The sequence below is a fragment of the Acipenser ruthenus genome, chromosome 4, assembly GCF_902713425.1.
Source record: "Acipenser ruthenus chromosome 4, fAciRut3.2 maternal haplotype, whole genome shotgun sequence".
Taxonomy (NCBI): domain Eukaryota; kingdom Metazoa; phylum Chordata; class Actinopteri; order Acipenseriformes; family Acipenseridae; genus Acipenser; species Acipenser ruthenus.
The window spans coordinates 54272470-54290688 of record NC_081192.1 but is presented as its reverse complement, the minus strand read 5'-3'; the positions used below and the strand labels follow the sequence as shown (position 1 = coordinate 54290688).

The window sequence follows — 18219 nt, the reverse complement described above, 5'->3', positions numbered from 1 at the left end:
GTGTAGGAAACCTGATACAATCCTCACTCCATGTGCTACTGCCACCTAGTCAGGGGGTGTGAATCGCTTTCGAGTCATGTCATTAATTATCTTATGAATGATTTGTAATACAAATTAAAATGATTTGACTATTTTCTCACACAGTTATTATACTTTTCAAATATTCAGATATTTATTCTAAATGTTTAAACATGTAAAAAAATAAAATAATGCTAAACGATTGAAATGAACCTAAAACCACTCTGTTATTTTCAGCATGTGTAATTGGTTATTGATGAAAGGCTATCAGGGACAGGGAATAACCTACTTTGAATTAAGGAGAATAAATCCGCTTTAATAACAGGTAGTTGAAGTGAGATATGTGACCACATATGCAAGTATTTGAACTATTTTTGTCCCAGATCAAAATACAGTACTGCCCAACAACCCCTTTGTGAGAGTGCGGGGGAAATCCTGCCCGTTATAACACATCACAAAACATACGTTTACATTATCTCTTTATAGTAGGGACTGTTTCTACTACACCTTTTCTGATCATGCTGTAAATTATGAAGCTGGTGGAGCACAAAGGGAACTTCGATTGCATCCACTTCTGCGATTAGAATTTCTCTCAACACCACCTCCATTTTGTTTCTCCTCAGAAATGTTGCTCATCTACCAAAGCTGTCCACGCTCCGTCTGCACAGACCGTGACGTTACGTCCAGACTCCCGTCTGCAATCTAGCCGGCAAAAAAGTGCCGTAAACGCACCCTTAGTTAGTGTATCTTAGTTTGGTGCTGCAGTTACAGCCCGCTTTATATAGATTCTGTCTTCCGTCTAGATGCAAATCTCCCTGCATGTGTGTATATACATTCTGTTAATTGTTTTATTAGTAATTATACCCTGCACCTGGTGATCATTGTAAATTATTTGTTTGGTGGGATCGCCAAACTGAAGCAACACAACGCTACAGTACCCAAATATACCAGTTCGGAGAGACATAAACCAAACAGGGAAACATGGCGAACACTGACGCACTTGTCCGTGCGCTAGTGACTGCGACGCCAGCACACTATCAAGCAGGCTCCACCAGCAGCCCTGAACAGACTGGCTGCTTCTTTTAAATACCCTGCACCTGGCTCTAATTTACAATGATCACCAAGTGCAGGGGATAATTACTAATAAAACAATCAATCTATCTATCTATCTATATATATGCATATGTATGTATATGTGTGTGTGTATGTGTGTAATATAATATATATATATATATATATATATATATATATATATATATATATATATATATATATATATATATATATATATATATATATACATACAGTACCAGTCAAAAGTTTGAGTACACTTGCTGGAAACTAGGTTTTTTTTTCATAATTGACAATGTTTTACGTCGTATACGTTTCTGTAAATACTTGAAAATGAAAACACGTTACAATATACAAAACAAAACAAGGAGTATCAAAGCAATGTTCAAGAAAATTGAAAATTGTCTCTAAATCTTGGATTCCTCAAAATAGCCACCCTTTGCCTTAATAACAGCCTCACAAACACGAGGCATTCAGTTAACTGCCTCCTCCATGCTTGACAGTGGGAACCACACATGCAGAATTCATGCGCTCACCCTCTCTGCGTCTTACAAATACTCGGCGGTTGTACCCAAATATTTCAAATTTTGACTCATCGGTCCATAAGACTGACTTCCACTCCTCAAACATCCAGTTTCTGTGTTTTTTGGCCCAGGCAAGTCTCTCCTCTTATTCTGCACTCTTAACAATGGTTTCTTTGCAGCAATTCTTCCAGTTAGGCCAGCTTCACACAATCTCCTCTGAACAGTTGATGTCGAAACATCTGTACTTCTAGTAGCATTTAGCTGAGCTTGTGTTTCAGGGGCAGTTAATCGCTGGTTTCGCAGACTTGTGACTCGAATGAACTTGTTCTCTGATTCTGAGGTCACCGTTGGCCTGCCTGACCTTGTTCCATCCTCATGAGTGCCAGTTTCTTCAAATCGTTTGATGGTCTTGGCCATAGCAGTTACAGACACTTGCAAAGTTCTTGTGATTTGTCTTAAAGATTGACCTTCATTTCTTAAAGTAATTACAGACTTTTTTCTTTGCTTAACTGAGCGTATTTTGCCATTTTCTGCTCCCTTACATGCTACCTATATTTATAGTAATCATGGACCCTCACCTGTTAACAATAATTGGTGACAAAAGGTTAATTAGGTAACATGCTAGTTAACTCGGAGAACATCTAACAAAGACACTTTTATACTTAGGCCAGTGTTCTAAGACCGTGTTATACACATTTCAGACTTTTAACTGACTTGGGCTTCAGACTGAAATCCCCTTGCTTTGGATGAGTATTTCATTGAAATTGACAAGATTTACATTTTCATTTAAAAATAAATTTTTTGAATGCAATTCACTTATGATTATCATCTTATATAAGTACATGTATCATATAATGAAATATTAAGTGTTTATAGACAAGTTTATACAGTTAAAAGCATAGATAATCATGAAAAACCTGGTTTCAAGCAGGTGTACTCAAACTTTTGACTGGTACTATATATATATATATATATATATATATATATATATATATATATATATATATATATATATATATATATATATATATATATATAATATATGTATGTGTATAATATATATGTGTGTGTATATATACAGTGCCTTGAAAAGGTATTCAGACCCCTGACCCCTGAAATTTCGTTCTGTTTGATATTTTATTTTAAAACACTGAAACTCAAAATCAATTATTGTAAGGTGACATTGGTTTTATGTTGGGAAATATTTTTAAATAAAAAACTGAAATATCATGCTTGCATAAGTATTCAACCCCCACACATTAATATTTGGTAGAACACCATTACATCATGTAAGACTAAATCATGGATTTGAATGTAAACAATAACAAGTAGTTGTCATGCCGTTAAAAACCTATAAATACCTCCAATGTTTTGATTCAAACACAGGCTCCCTTGAGAAAGATATGTACAACATATCGAAACGTTGGGCAGCTGGCTCTTTGAGCTAAAATATATATATATATATATATATATATATATATATATATATATATATATATATATATATATATATATATAATTTATATATTTATATGTATATGTGTGTGTGCCATTAGTACATTATATGAAAAATGTGTATATTGTGTAGCTAGATTTGTATTCATGTTTTTTAAGCTTGAATCAATAGTTTCAGAGACTGTATCCCAATAGTGTAATATTCATGGTCCGTGAATGTATAATTGTAACTGCTTAAGTGCTGTCATATTGAGGTTGTTGTGTTATTGTTGTCTTGTAGTGGGGACCCCAGTCCTGATCAGAAGTCTGTTCCTGTAACAGCAGTGGAAAATAAAGTGGACAATCTCAGGTTGACAACTCCAGGGGAAGATGGAGCTGACAATGAAAGTGAGGAGGAAGAAGAAGAAGAGGAAGAGGAAGACTGGGACTGGGATGACGCTGGGGGAGACCTCACCAAACGGTACACAGCTTCCAGGGGACACCACCAACAGGTCTGTGGCAGTTCATACTCTTGTTTTGTTTCTGTAAAATCATGTTAATGACATGGCCACTCATAAACTGGTTTCTTAAAACAGTGGTAACCATACATTAAAAATACTTACGTGTTAGTAATATCACTGTATACTCCATATCACTGCAGCAGCAAGGTACCTAATCCCTGATCACTGCAGTTAGATTAATGGGTTAGGTACCCACATTTATTCTAGAAGTGAGAATTGTATTTCTTTCTAAATTAAAATTAACAACAAAAATATTCCACACAGTCATTCTGCTTTGGTGGTGAATGTATAACATTGCCCATTTCGATATAATTTGGATAGATTTGAAGAGGGGACTATGTCTGTGAAATGGTTGTTTCTAAGGGTTGTGGGTATTCACTGGGCAAGGACAAGAGACAGTTATTTGATGTTGTCACGCTTCACAGGCGTGCAGGCAGGTTTATTTATACAATTACACATTGTAGTGCAGTGGTACATGGCCGCCACTAGGGTACCAACAATGGTCTCCCTAGTGCAGGAGAAAACACTCAGTGTTGACACAGTGTAAAATGTCCCAAAACAAAACACTGCTAATAAATCAAAAGTGGCCAAGCTCAGGCCGTATGCTATCTCCACTATAAGGAATGCCCCACTGTTTAAAGGCTTTACTGAACCCTCGCTATAGGGAATCAGTAACCGGATCCCATAAACTCCCCCTACACGCAACAAGTCGTGGTTCACGTACCCGATGATCTCTGCTCTGGCATTCCTGGAAATCATGCAGTTGTAACGATCCCGAGTCACACACAGTGACTTGTTGTTTTTGTCCATGGTATTTATGGTCGTGAGTGCCTCAGGATACGCCCCTACAGCCACCTTGACTGAGCCCCGTCAATTAATTGGCTGTCCGTGCGTCCTCGCTGAGCACCCGAGCTGCACGGTAGGATGTGACAATTATCAGGGTGCGAAATAACTGACGGCAACCCATTCACAAACTTGCTCAGCTTCAGCTGGCCCGTTCTGTCGCAATTCAATTTAATTCTGTCTAATCTCGTCCTGTGAGAAAATGACTCATTATCATAACATATTATTGTTGCCATTCCTTTACTGTGCACCTCTCACAAGAAAAATGTATTGTATCATTAGTTAATGGCGGGCAAACAGAGGGAGGGACGCTGTTAGACTGAGCTCAGTGTGACCTCGCTTCCAGGAATTTTCAGTCTCACCTGTTTATTATGTGATTTTTTCCATCTGTGAGCCCCAATGCCAACTCAGAAACGTTTAAAAAGAAAGAAGAGCTGTCTAAAGTGTTCTAGGATTGACCTAATGCACAGATAGGAAATGGGTGCACAACAATTTGTCCCCAACAATAATATTAATGTGAACTTAGTGTCTTCATATGTTAAGAACCACTTGCACAGTTTGCATTCCACTGTGTTTGGATCGTTTAGGCATTTCACAGAAAAAAAAAAAAAAATCAAACAGCAGAGGGTTTTCAAGCCATTTCTTTAGCAGCTGCAATTTAACCTTTTCGATGCTTCGCTGTCCGCTATTTCACATACCTGTGAATATCCTTCAAATAATGTAGACCTATGTTTAAATTTCCTTTTTAAATTTACTGCTTAGTAAAAACACATATAATGTATACCACATTACACATAATCACATATTCTATGATCATATATGGTCTGGCGATGCAGCATACAGTGTGTTACAATTACATTTGGGTTTATAGCTCGTATTCTTGCTACAACACCATTCCTGTTGCCTGTCATAGCGGCCGCGCCGTCTGCACAAACAGCAACACACTTCTCCCAGTTTAGAGATTCAGCTTTCATGAAATCATCCAATAATTTGAAAATGTCTTCACCTGTTGTAAGTTCTGGTAACTCCTGACAAAAAAGAAAATCTTCCACAATTTCCCCCAACCAAACATAACGAACATAAACTAACAATTGTGCTGCATTACCAACATCTGTTGTCTCATCAAGCTGAATTGCAAACTGCTCACACGTACATAGCCTTTCGGTGAGCTGGCATTTCAAATCACTTGAAAGCTCTTCAATTCTACTACTTACTGTGTCGTTAGAAAGTGGTATGGCCTTCAGTTTCTTCGCTGCATCTTCGCTAACCATCACTTCGCACATTTCTACAGCAGCTGGAAGAATCAGTTCTTCTCCAATAGTATGGGCCTTTTTACTCTTTGCGATCCGAAGCGCTGTTAAGAAGGATGCTTTCAGAGCCTTTTCTGGAACCATTGTTATGTTTTAATTTTAGTTTTCTGTCGATTTGTATTCTTCTTTCTTTCTTTTAAAAAAGTCTCTGGATTTATCTTTGTATTCCGGGTGCCTTGTAGTAAGATGTTGTTTCAGCTTTGCAGGTTTCATTGCTTCATTTGACCGAATTTGTAAGCATACAACGCATTCCGGCCGCCCATCACTAAATTCCATAAAACCAAAATCAATGTAACTGTCATCAAACTTTCTCTTCTTTTGCTTTTTACTGGACTCGGCATTGTCACTGCCTTCAGCACAACTAGCAGTACATGGACGTTTTAAATACTTTTTTCTTAATGTTTGCTCACTCACTATTTATTTTCTCTCTCACTAATAATATCTTCCACTTCCACCCGCCAAATACTTCTCAGACTGACGTCACTGAGCTCCTGTCGTAAGCATTTCTGCATTTGACGCTTATTAGTAGGCTTACCATAGTTTTCATATTAACCAACGAGATTGGAGAACATTTTAAAGTTGCCTTTAAACTGCAATATGTTTTTATCTGTAAGTATTACACCTTTGTTAATATGAAAAGTTTAATTAATCTTGCTGATTAATTTTTCTGATTTGATCGGGAGTGCAAATTATTAGGGCAATATTAGTTATTAATAGAATGTAAAAAGCGACAGAATCTTCACACCCAACGAAGGCAACGCCTTTCCATTGCCTTGCCCTTGATGACCTTAACTTCATGTCCTGAATTATTAAAACAAAATATAAACAAAACACAACAAAGCATTACTTTCCTGTGCAGGGCTTTCGCATTGAAGGACACGAAGATATTTAGTAAGGTAGCTGGGGTGTTTGAATAGTTTTTGAGTCACCGAATCACAGTGGATTAACTGTTTTGATATTATTGGTTTCAGGCAAACCGACAGAATCCCAGTAACAAAACGCTGAAGATGTCCACTCCGACAGACAAGGTCTTAAGAAAATTTGAGCATAAAATCAATCTAGGTGAGTTAAACATCAGCTCTCTCTCTCTCTCTCTCTCTCTCTCTCTCTCTCTCTCTCTCTCTCTCTCTCTCTCTCTCTCTCTCTCTCTCTATCTATCTATCTATCTATCTATCTATCTATCTATATAAAAAAAAATATATATATATATATATATATATATATATATATATATATATATATATAAAAATTAATTAGACCCAGTACTGTAATTTGTGGTATTGGTAGCACAGTAAGGAACTCTAACACAAAGGGTGTCATGCTGTTTCTGTGTCATCTGTCCAACACCCTTCAATTTGACATTAAAATATACATTAGTTCTCTATGTAGTAAATAAGCCAAATCATATCTCAACTGTGCAGTACTGTAATTCATGTTTCTCTCTCTTTTTTTTATAAAGATAAACTAAATTATGCTGACTCTGTAATAAATCGAGTAACAGGAAAGTCAAGACAAAAGGAAGCAGAACTGTAAGTCAAGCACTTGATTATATCTCTGCATACTGCACACAAATATGCATTTTTTGCAGCACTTGTGAGGGTTAAAAAGAAATCTAGGCAATATGTTAAAACAATATGTTGTATTTCTATACATAATGTTTCCATCACAGAGATTAAATCAAGCTGTCCCATTCTTTTACAATATTAAATTACCATGTGTTTGCCTTTTCTAGAAATCAAACTGGAACTGGGTATTCCATGGTGTGGGAGGTTGTGGGAATTCACTGGACACAAGACAGAAAGTGGAGTTGAAACACCCCGCTGGGGTGCACTTTAGTAATTTCGCCACAAGATGGCACTGTGCTGCTGGTTCACTGTAATACAATCAATTATTATTATTATTATTATTTATTTCTTAGCAGACGGCCTTATCCAGGGCGACTTACAATTGTTACAAGATATCACATTATACATTATTTCACATTATACAGATATCACATTATTTTACATACAATTACCCATTTATACAGTTGGGTTTTTACTGGAGCAATCTAGGTAAAGTACCTTGCTCAAGGATACAACAGCAGTGTCCCCCATTGGGGATTGAACCCACAACCTTCCGGTCAAGAGTCCAGAGCCCTAACCACTACTCCACACTGCTGCCCCAATCAATGGTAAAGGAGGAGCAGAATACTTAATGCACACACACAGGTGTGTCAAATAATAATACAAACAAAAGGCAAAAGCAAAAAGGAAAATAAAACACAACAAAACTACAAATAAAAGTTGCTGCTCTTGCAGCGTCCCCCCGCCGTCGCTACTCGTACGACTCGGGTCTTCAGCTTGCGCTGTGCTATTCCCCTACTATACTCTGTGGGGTTTCCCCTGCTAACTACACACGTCCCCACTCGGGTACGTAACTAAGACTATTTTCTTTTTGGTCAGGCTGTCTTTCTCAGCCTTGCTTGCCTGTCTCTTTTTCGCTCCAGACGCCAACGATCTTCTGTGTACAAATCCAAACCTCACGAACAGGGCTCCCACTGTTGTCCTTCCTAGATGGGCGGGGCTAAGGAATAGCAAAGCATTATTTTTATAGGTCGAGCGAACCCCCCCATCCCCCCCCCCTCACTTTAGCGTTTTGCGTACAACCAAACTCACTGGATACTTGTTATTGTAACAGATGAACCTCTTGTATATTTTGCATGAGTTAGTCAGAGCAACAAATGTCAAAATGCTGCAGTTTATTTGTTTCATGATCAGTTAATAATAAATGTAAAAATTGTTTTCAGGTATCGAGTTAAGGACAAGTCAGACAGAGCCACAGTGGAACAGGTAGTTATTTGATTTATTGGGGAATTCGACGCTTAACGAGCTTTACTGATTACAATCGAAAAGTAGCGAGCCTATTCATACCCAATGGCTGCATTACACCCCCCGCCCCCGCCCCCGCCCCCATGCCTCTTTTCGTTTTGGGGGTATTCCAGAAACAGACAGTAGCGTTTGGTTGTTTGTTGGGATTGCTGGTCATAATTCTGGTAAGAACAGAGCTAGGCAGCTAAACAGGTAAGATTCACACCCTTAGGACACGGCTTAAATAGTTTCTGTTTTCAAGGTTTTGGATCCAAGAACTCGGATGATTCTCTTCAAAATGCTGAGCAGAGGGGTCATATCGGAAATCAATGGTTGCATAAGTACTGGCAAGGAGGTAAAATTTCCTGTTACCATTGTCAGTGTTTAGTGTGTGTTTTTTCTTTCCTTATTTGTAAACTTAACTTTAATGAGTTGGAATACTGTTATGATTCAACACATGTAATTGTAAAAAAGACAAGGACATTGGTTACATTACCTCGGAGATTTAGCTAATTCTGTCCAGTTATTGACTTTTACCCACAGATTCATTGCCCTGTGGGAGGTTAGACCTACAATATTGTATACCCTAGTAAGTAAAATACTGTATAATATATTTAAAAAGAATAAAGTAAAACTACAAGAAGTTAAGAATGTTAACTTGCAAGTTTACCTTATTCTTTTTAAATAAAATAATACCCAGTTAGGCCTAAACTCTGGTAACATTTCATTTCCAAATGCAGGCCAATGTTTACCATGCTACCACAGCACAGGGGGAAAGCAGAGCCTTAAAGATCTATAAAACTTCAATTTTGATCTTTAAAGATCGGGATAAATATGTCAGTGGTGAGTTTAGGTAAGTTCATTAATTAAGCAACCCTAGTAGGGGTGTTTGCATGAGTTTATAAATCCACTGCCACTACCTACTACTGTGAATATGCCATATATCATTTAAGCTGGCAACTTCATATTTTCTGTGTTATGGAAACTCCTTGTGCAAAATACAATGGCATTCTGTCACTTTGACCTAAAATGGCTGCCACATTTGGGGTGATGTGACTTTTTGCTTTCTGCATGTCAAAAACCTAATGATTTTGAGGTACTGGCTTCATACCATGTGAGGTACTCACTTCATATTTGCAGGGTTATATAAACATTGCATGCTAAATGTGTTACTGACTACAACATTGACCACCGACCTAATATTAAGTTCCGTTGTCAGTGTTGGGCCAGTAAAAGTGAAACCTTTCACTGCTGAATTGCTTTGACCTTTTGACATATCAATGATACAAACCACATTTTATAACACATCAATACAACTGTTTATTAAAGCAGTCAGTGAATGAAAGTTGTAAATTTTTTCTTTGCTGTTTTAATTAAGATTTCGTCATGGTTACTGTAAAGGAAATCCAAGAAAAATGGTCAGAACCTGGGCTGAAAAAGAAATGAGGAACTTGATTAGGTGGGTACTTGGGCCACAAACAAAGCTGCTTAGCTAGAGCATAATAAAAGTTATGATGCGAAGTGTAGATATGTCTATGACTATACAAAGATATTCATTACATTCTTTCCTTTATTTATTTTTTATTTTTTAAATTAAGTAATTCTCATTACATATTTGGATGCCAACTTTAAAATGAGAACGCTACAAATTAATATTGTCTGTGGCTTTAAGTATTCTTACATTTCAGATATATTTTAGTCTGTAGTTTGCTTGCCAATACATTTGTTTATGTCTTTTAGGCTACAAACAGCAAAAATACCCTGTCCAGAGCCCATTATGTTGAGAGGTCACGTTCTTGTCATGGCATTCATTGGCAAGAATGAAATGTAAGTTTTAACTTTTAATTTTGATGTGCAGTTTACTAATTACTTATCTTTACATGCATGTCAAAATAAGATATGTTTACTATCAAGATTTCTTATAAGATTATATTCCAAATGCTGTGCAAAAAATCAGGCTGTCGGTAACCAGCTTGGAAAAATAAATTAAATAAAAAAAGCTTTGCCATCTGCAGAGAACAAAAATGACCTTAATTAACAATGTTAATTTGATATTAATTATTAATATTAAAGAATTGTACCCTTTACCTGGGGAAAAAACAAATTGCCTTTGTCTTTTTGTAGATGTGGGATTATCAACTAGGTGTTGACAATAGAAGAGGCCGATGATGTTTGGAACTTTTTTTTACATTGTCTATAATTTCTCAGGCCTGCTCCATTGTTAAGGAATGCGCAACTGTCAGAGTCCAAATCCCGGGAGCTATACCTGCAAGTGATTCAGTACATGAGGAGAATGTATCAGGATGCAAGGCTGGTCCATGCGGATCTCAGTGAATTCAATCTGCTGTAAGTCATTAAACCATTGTCCTGTAACGTTTTTTCTTTTGGCACTGGTACCAAAAAAACAGACTGCTGTAATACCCTCCCTTTCTTTTGTATGCCGTTATTTTTTAAAATGTCAATCATTGTGATTATTAAAGTTATGAATAAGTATCCTAAAGAAGGTAATTCCTCTAGAACTACCTTTTGAATTCCTGGCTAGCGAACTAAACTTTGAACACAGCCCTAATTGTAAATAACTTGTTGAACAAATAAAGCCCCTTTCACCCTGGCGGTTCTACCTGGATCATGACCTGGGTCACAATCCCACATAGTGTGAAAACACGTACCCCTCAGGATGTGGGTCGACACTCTTTAACCTGCGTTTAGCGAGATAAGATACAAGATGGGCGCTTGAAAATCTGAGAAGTAACAGCCACGCCTGCGTGAAGGATTTACTTCCGCAAGGAACTTGAGCCATTTCTGTTTATTCATGGTTTGTTGATTGAGACACACCATGAGCCAGACTGCTGTAGAGGTGGCGTGGAGCAACAGAAACATTTGCTCTACTCAACAATCCAGAGAAGCTTGGATGGAAGCATCCGTAAAAGTCTTCCAAACAATTTGTGAGAGGTTGGCTGAAACTGGATTTCACAGGACGCCAGTCCAATGCAGAGACAGATGAAAGCGTTGCATGTGAACGTTGCTGCTACCAGGACATTGTGTACGCGCATTGCGTACTTGCTTCTGTCACCCTAGGTCAACCCTGCTTCTTCAAAAAGCAGGTAAAGCTCCCGAGTGGCGCATCCAGTAAAGGCACTCCGTGTCAAGTGCAGGATGCACCCTATAGCCTGGAGATCGCAAGTTCGAATCTAGGCTACGTAATTGCTGACCGTGACGGGGGGACGGGGGGGGGGAGGGGTCCTAGAGGGTGGCGCACAATTGACCGAGCGCTGCATGGATAGGGAGGGCTTAGGTCAGCAGGGCAATACACGGTTCACAGTGCACCAGCGACCCCTGTGGCTGATAGGGCGTCTGCGGGTCTGCAGTGGAGCTGTTCAGATCTGTGTTGTCCTCCGGCACTATAGGTCTCGTGGCTTTGCTGTGGATCCGCAGTGCGAAAAATGACGGATCGACAGGAACACGTTTCGGAGGACACGTGTTTCAGCCTCTGTTTCCCGAGTTCCCGGGGGACTGCAGCGGTGAACCGGGATAAAAAATAGTAATTGGGCATTCCAAACTGGGGAGAAAACCGGAGTAAAAACCATTGGCGACTAAAAAAATAAAAAATAAAAAAAATGTAAGAACGCTTAGCCAACCCGCATGACCTTGGGTCAGTCATGGCCCGGGTTGGGTCCAACCTGGGTAAAGCATGCCAGTGTGAAAGGGGCTTTAGGTTGGGTTCAAACTGGGTCCACTAGGATTTGGTCCACACTGTACATTTAGTATGAAGTGTGAACAACAAAGTCTGCTTGGGAAATTAACCGTACCGAGTCTACCTAAAGAGGTAGTCTCGGTCTGTTTACCAAACGCACTGGTTCGCTTGCTAAACCTCAATGTGAACAACTGGTGGACTTGGTCCTTTTGCACATAGGAAACATACTATACAAGGTAACTTGACTCGGAAGTAACAATTTTGCGCATGGTTTATATTTTGAGGAAACAAGTAGAGCAAAAACTAAATGTTTCAGGGCTGCATTAGGTGTTGTCCCGTTTTTCAGCCTTCATTTTTCGTCGTGGCTGGAGACAGTAAAATTGTTCAATCATCCCAGTTTTGCGATTTTTGTATCAATTATATATATATATATATATATATATATACACACACAAACTATATTGGTGTGCTCAGCATGTTAATAACAGAGTAATGTATTAGGTTGTGTTAGCGCTATTCAAAAATAAAATCAACAATCTTATGGATTATTTGATTGACTTGATCTTACGGATCGTTCTGATTGTGTTCACATGTTTAAGTGGTATTGCTAATAGCTGATCTATTTTTTATTTAGCTTTTTGTACAATTAACATGTTTTGAGATGACAATATAAAGAAAGTAATGCTTTAACATTTTTAAACTATTATTGTATTATTGTGTTATTTTGATGGTGTCAGAGTTGCTATGAAGTCAGTGAATTAACGAAAAGAAAAAAAAAAAACATCCCAGTTTTCACTCTGGTAGCCCTAAATTACATGGACAGTGCGAGAAACTAAAGCTCTCATAGAAATTTGGTCAAACACCAAAAGCCAAGCTGAACTGGACAAATAGTAAAATATATTTTCTCAAATTACTTTGTTTAATGCCGACAGTAGGAGAACTGTGTAGTATTGCCTAACTGTGTTTCTCCTACTGCAGGCAATTAACAAATGTATTAGTTAAATTAGCAAAGTACTCCCCCTGTTCCCCTGCTTTCTTCAACAGTAATATATAAGAATATAAAGCATGCTATTAAAAACTGAAGCAATACTTCAATAGCTGCCAGCTTTCAAGATACCTTGCAGGATATTGTAAACATCCCGTTCACAGACCATATAAACAAACCGAGTGCACTTGCAAACTGCATTATGAACACCAACGAACTCGGTCCTGGACCCAAAAAAAACACCAACGAACTTGGACCAAAAATAAAATAATTAGCTCGCAATAATAACAAACTCGGTCCCTTTGCTCGCAGATAAGTATGAACAGCAAGCACATTGTTTCACACGAAGCAAACTAGACCGAGTCCATTCTTGTTTCCACACAGACCCAGTGTGAATGCAGCCTTATTCTAGCACTACTGCCACAACCCCCTGAAATGCATGTCTGTAACACAAACCAGCACCTAGTATTTTACTGTTTTACAGTTAACTTTAGAAACGTGCATGTCTTTGCCCATTTACCACTGAAATTGCTATCAAATACTATTAGAAATAAAATAAAACGTAAACTAATTTTACATACATAAACAAAACATTTCCATTAACACTTCAAGCCCCGGTGTGTAAAACATGGTACAGTAAGTAAGATGCACACATTTTGATAGGTACTTTTTTATGAACAATAAAAAATATTTATTTTTTAAAAAATGTAACACATAAAAATAAAATGTTTTTTGTAAATAGCAAAGCATGCAATGGACAATAAAATAAACATTTTTTTTTTATAAACCGTATAAAATACAAAACACGAGATCTGAAGAATAAAACATTTTTATACACAGGGAAACACATATGCAAGATTTGTGATGAATAAAAATAAAACTTTCTACAAACAATAACATGCACATTATTACTATGACACGTACTTGCTTGTCTGTTATTGGTGCTAATGCACAGAGGAATGGGAACACCATGGAAGCATGCAAAGATGAAGGGCGGGATGCATTGCTGTATACTCCGGTGCAAAATCAAAGGATGATGTCGGTTCCAGGTCTCCCATCTTTCACAAAATCAAACCTTCTTTCAAAGTTATTGTTTATTAAAATCCCCACATCACGCATCAATCTTTACTTCCGATGTTTGTTTGAATCAATCTTGTTTGTTGACATATAATAGCAAGTACGATACCAATATAACACAAAAGTAAACCAGTAATACTGCAAATAAACTGTATCAAAATGATCGCCTGTGGTTTGCTGCTGTATCTTCCATTCTTCTCAATGCACTCACAGATGAAAGGGATGTTTGCGCAAAATGCAATTGGATAAAAATGCTATTACTTGAAAATGTGGCTTTTGCCACTTTGTTTATTGCGAGGAAACTACAATGTCAGAGATAAAAAAAAAAAAAAAGTGATGTCTACATTTGTATTGTTTCTGCTTGAAATAACACAAGAGAAAAATATATAACTAACTACTGTGTGACATGCTAAATAATTATTATTCTGGAATGTTACAGTTTGGAAATTGTTATACTTTTGTTAGATTCAGCTGTAAATTGTGCAGCATGTGGTTGTAATGGGAACGTGAAAGTGGTTTTTGTATGTATTTAACTTCAATGCGTTAGTAATGTACTTATGCTTAGGTCCGAGGTCGTGCTAGCTTTTCTGTTCATGCGTTCCTGAAACGCACATGCCCAAAATTTTACATCCCATCCATCAGATACTAAATGATCAGTTGTTAACACAAAGGCTAATAAACTCCTGTGATGTGCATTTTGGTACATTTTTATGAACGTTTAAACTCTGCTATATTGTAATTTAAACAATATCTTTGTCTGTGTATAGATAGACATATGAACACAGACTATTTATGACGTTATTACAATATTTTAACATTGTTGCAGTTTCACAAATGTTCAATTTGTATCCCAAAGACCAGCCCGCTTCCAGCAGGAGTGACAGTCTTGGATCAGGCTCTGCTGTCAGTGGGTCTATCAAAGCCACCACAGGATCCTTTATCCATTTCTGCACATCATAGGTGTGGGTGACTTTTAAAAGCCTGATACCTGCAAAAACTTCAAAGAAATGAAGCTGGTTCTATCAAAGAGCCATGCATCTCTGCCGCATATACCTTTTAGTCCCTCGTGAAAAATGCGATCGTGGATCGCGGTGCGATTTTGCAGAATGCACTCTGGGTTGCAGAATTATTGATTTTCCACGGCAACAAGCCTAACTAGCATTCATAAGAACAAATTCATGTTTTTTAAGCATTCCACAAGGTGACGCAGTGAGATTTTTGAATACCTCTGCTTTGTTTATCTTGCTCAACCCGCTCTTAGGAAAAGCAGTCCACTCGTTTTAGACACTGACGTGCTGTGGCTATTCAAATCCTCAGCTAACATGGATACAGTTGTTAAGAGCAAACATGTGTCTGGAGGCAAAAGCCACTTGGGAAATAAAACAGCCGCTAGTTGTGCTGGGGAATATCCGAGACTCTTGTATGAGGAAGGGGGTTAACTGTTTTGCAGATCGTGCATGACGTTTCTGAAGAAACTATCAGAGCCCTGTTTCCTCGACTTCAATGGGAAAGCACGACTTTAAACATCTGACACACAGTCCTGATAAAATGGAGAACATTTTTTAAATTTATTTTTATTTTTATTTTTATTTGTCAATTTTATTGTTTCTAGTTGCAGTTGCTCACTTTCAAAGTATTTTTCGCCTCATAGCAGTAAAGGTTTAAAACTGCAAAATGCCAGTATTTATTTGATCATTTATTTTACTTTTCTACCTGCTGACAGTGGCCTCACAATTTTGTTTTTGGAATTAATAAAAGTTATTAAAGTTTCAATAAATGTTTTAGTGTATTCATTTGCTATTCGTCTTAGCATGTACTGTAATAAACTTTGAAAACAGCCCTATAAAAAAAAAAAAAAGAAATTAACAAAGAACTTTTAAAAGGCTACCGCAGAATTCAAGAATTTCTGTTGCAGAAATCATGGACCCTTGCCGCAGAATTTGGAAAAATTTGCTGCGCTTTTCACGGTGGACTAACATTTCACTCAAAAAGGTGCTCGCAACTTGTTCAAGGGAGGAAGGGTTTTTAGGGTCACATGTGACCTAGCACTTGGATATCCGTTACCCAGATACATGTCAGTTGCGTTTTACAGCCCTTGTATTAAGGATAAAATCAATCCCCATATATCTCTTTGAGCTAAAATATACACTACCGGTCAACAGTTTTAGAACACCTCCATTTTTCCCGTTTTTATTGAAATTTCCGCAGTTTAATGTCTCAATGTACTCTGAAATTAAAGCATAGAACAAATAAACAATTGGAGATAAAAAAAGAAATCATGGGATCGTTTTGTTTAACAAAATTTAATCTAAATTTTTTACTCAAAGTAGCCACCTTTTGCAGATATAACAGCCGAACACACTCGTGGCATTCTTTCTACAATGGAAATCAAATATTGTTCGGAAAGTTCTTCCCAACACTGTTGCAGAAGTTCCCACAAATGTGTTGCACTTGTAGGTTGCTTTGCTTTCACCCTTCTGTCCAGTTCATCCCAAACCAGCTCAATGGGGTTTAAGTCTGGAGACTCTGCTGGCCATTCCATGATTTGAAGTCTACCATCTTGTTCTTTTCTTCTAAGGTAGTTCTGACATAGCCTGGAGGTATGATTTGGGTCATTATCTTGCTGTAGGATGATCCCCTGACCAACTAGGCGTATACCAGAGGGTATTGAATGGCTGTGGTGTTCAGGGTGCCACTCTGTGCAAGTCGCCGACTCTGGATCCAGCAAAAGAGCCCCAGACCATCACGCTTCCTCCTCCATGTTTGACAGTTGGTGTCACACACCGAGGAACCATCCTTTCGCCTACCCAATGGCGTACAAAAACCCTGCGTGATGAACCGAAGATTTCAAATTTTGATTCATCGGTCCTTAAGACCTTCTTCCAGTCTTCAGCAGTCCACTGGCGGTGCTTCATGGCCCAGGCAAGCCTCTTTTTCTTATTTTGCCATCTTAGCAATGGCTTTCTTACTGCCACTCGACCTGTCAAACCTGCAGCTCGAAGTCTTCTCTTCACAGTTGAAACTGAGACTTGCTTACTTCGACCAGTGTTAAGCTGTGCTTGAAGCTGTTGTCCTGTGAGCCGCCTATCACGCAAGCTGTTGACTCTCAGAAACTTGTCTTCTGATTCTGTTGTGGCTTTGGGTCTGCCAGACCTCTTCCTGTCAGAGTTTCCTCCAGTTTCCAAGTGCCTTTTGATGGTGTAGGAAACTGTACTCACTGACACCTTGGCTTTCTTTGCAATTTCTCTAAAGGAAAGACCTACACTGTTAAGGGTTATAATGTTCTGTCTGTCTTCCTTTGTTAATTGCCTTTTTCTCGCCATTATGAGAGCAATATACTACTTCCTGCAGTACAATACTGTCCAAATAATGCTTAACCCTTTGCGGTCCATTTATTAATTGCGCGTCAGGCACGACAGGTCTAATTAATTTTAGACACGCTGTTTAAAAGTATTTTTTTTCACAGTCAGACGGGTTTAAATGGCCCTGCATATCAACAAAGCACTCACTAGGCATCTCCAGCCCCGCCCCACCCTTTCGTTCGCTATAGCGTTCACCTATGTAAGAAATAAATAATAATAATAACAATAATAGTCGTACATACCGATCGATCATCTCCGGATCACTCGTTTTATCACCAAACTCCTCAATAATGCGATCCAAGTCATTATTTTATTACTATAACATCTCAAAAAAGCTCTGCAAATGTCCATGTTTTCTGTGTGCTGATTCAGTCAGCCAACTTGTTTACTTCTGACCGCCCCCGTTATCTGATACCTGATACCATGTATGACTATTCATGAGATACGCCTTTTTTTTTTTTTTCGACTTGTCTCGGCTCCTGTCGCTCCCACTCGGCAATTGAATGGTTTTCTCTGCTTTTTCCGGCGAAA

General features: G+C 38.1%; 1 protein-coding gene across 1 annotated transcript in view; it reads left to right on the top strand.

Moving 5' to 3' along the window:
- The window catches only part of riok1 (RIO kinase 1 (yeast)), a 30226-nt gene that overhangs the window by 1019 nt on the left and 10988 nt on the right, over positions 1-18219 (top strand). The window contains exons 2-10 of the mRNA XM_033998415.3: positions 3349-3559; positions 6693-6783; positions 7181-7250; positions 8510-8552; positions 8833-8925; positions 9311-9423; positions 9949-10029; positions 10311-10397; positions 10779-10916. Coding sequence (XP_033854306.3) covers positions 3349-3559; positions 6693-6783; positions 7181-7250; positions 8510-8552; positions 8833-8925; positions 9311-9423; positions 9949-10029; positions 10311-10397; positions 10779-10916 — 927 coding nt within the window. The remainder of the gene's footprint in view (positions 1-3348; positions 3560-6692; positions 6784-7180; positions 7251-8509; positions 8553-8832; positions 8926-9310; positions 9424-9948; positions 10030-10310; positions 10398-10778; positions 10917-18219) is intronic.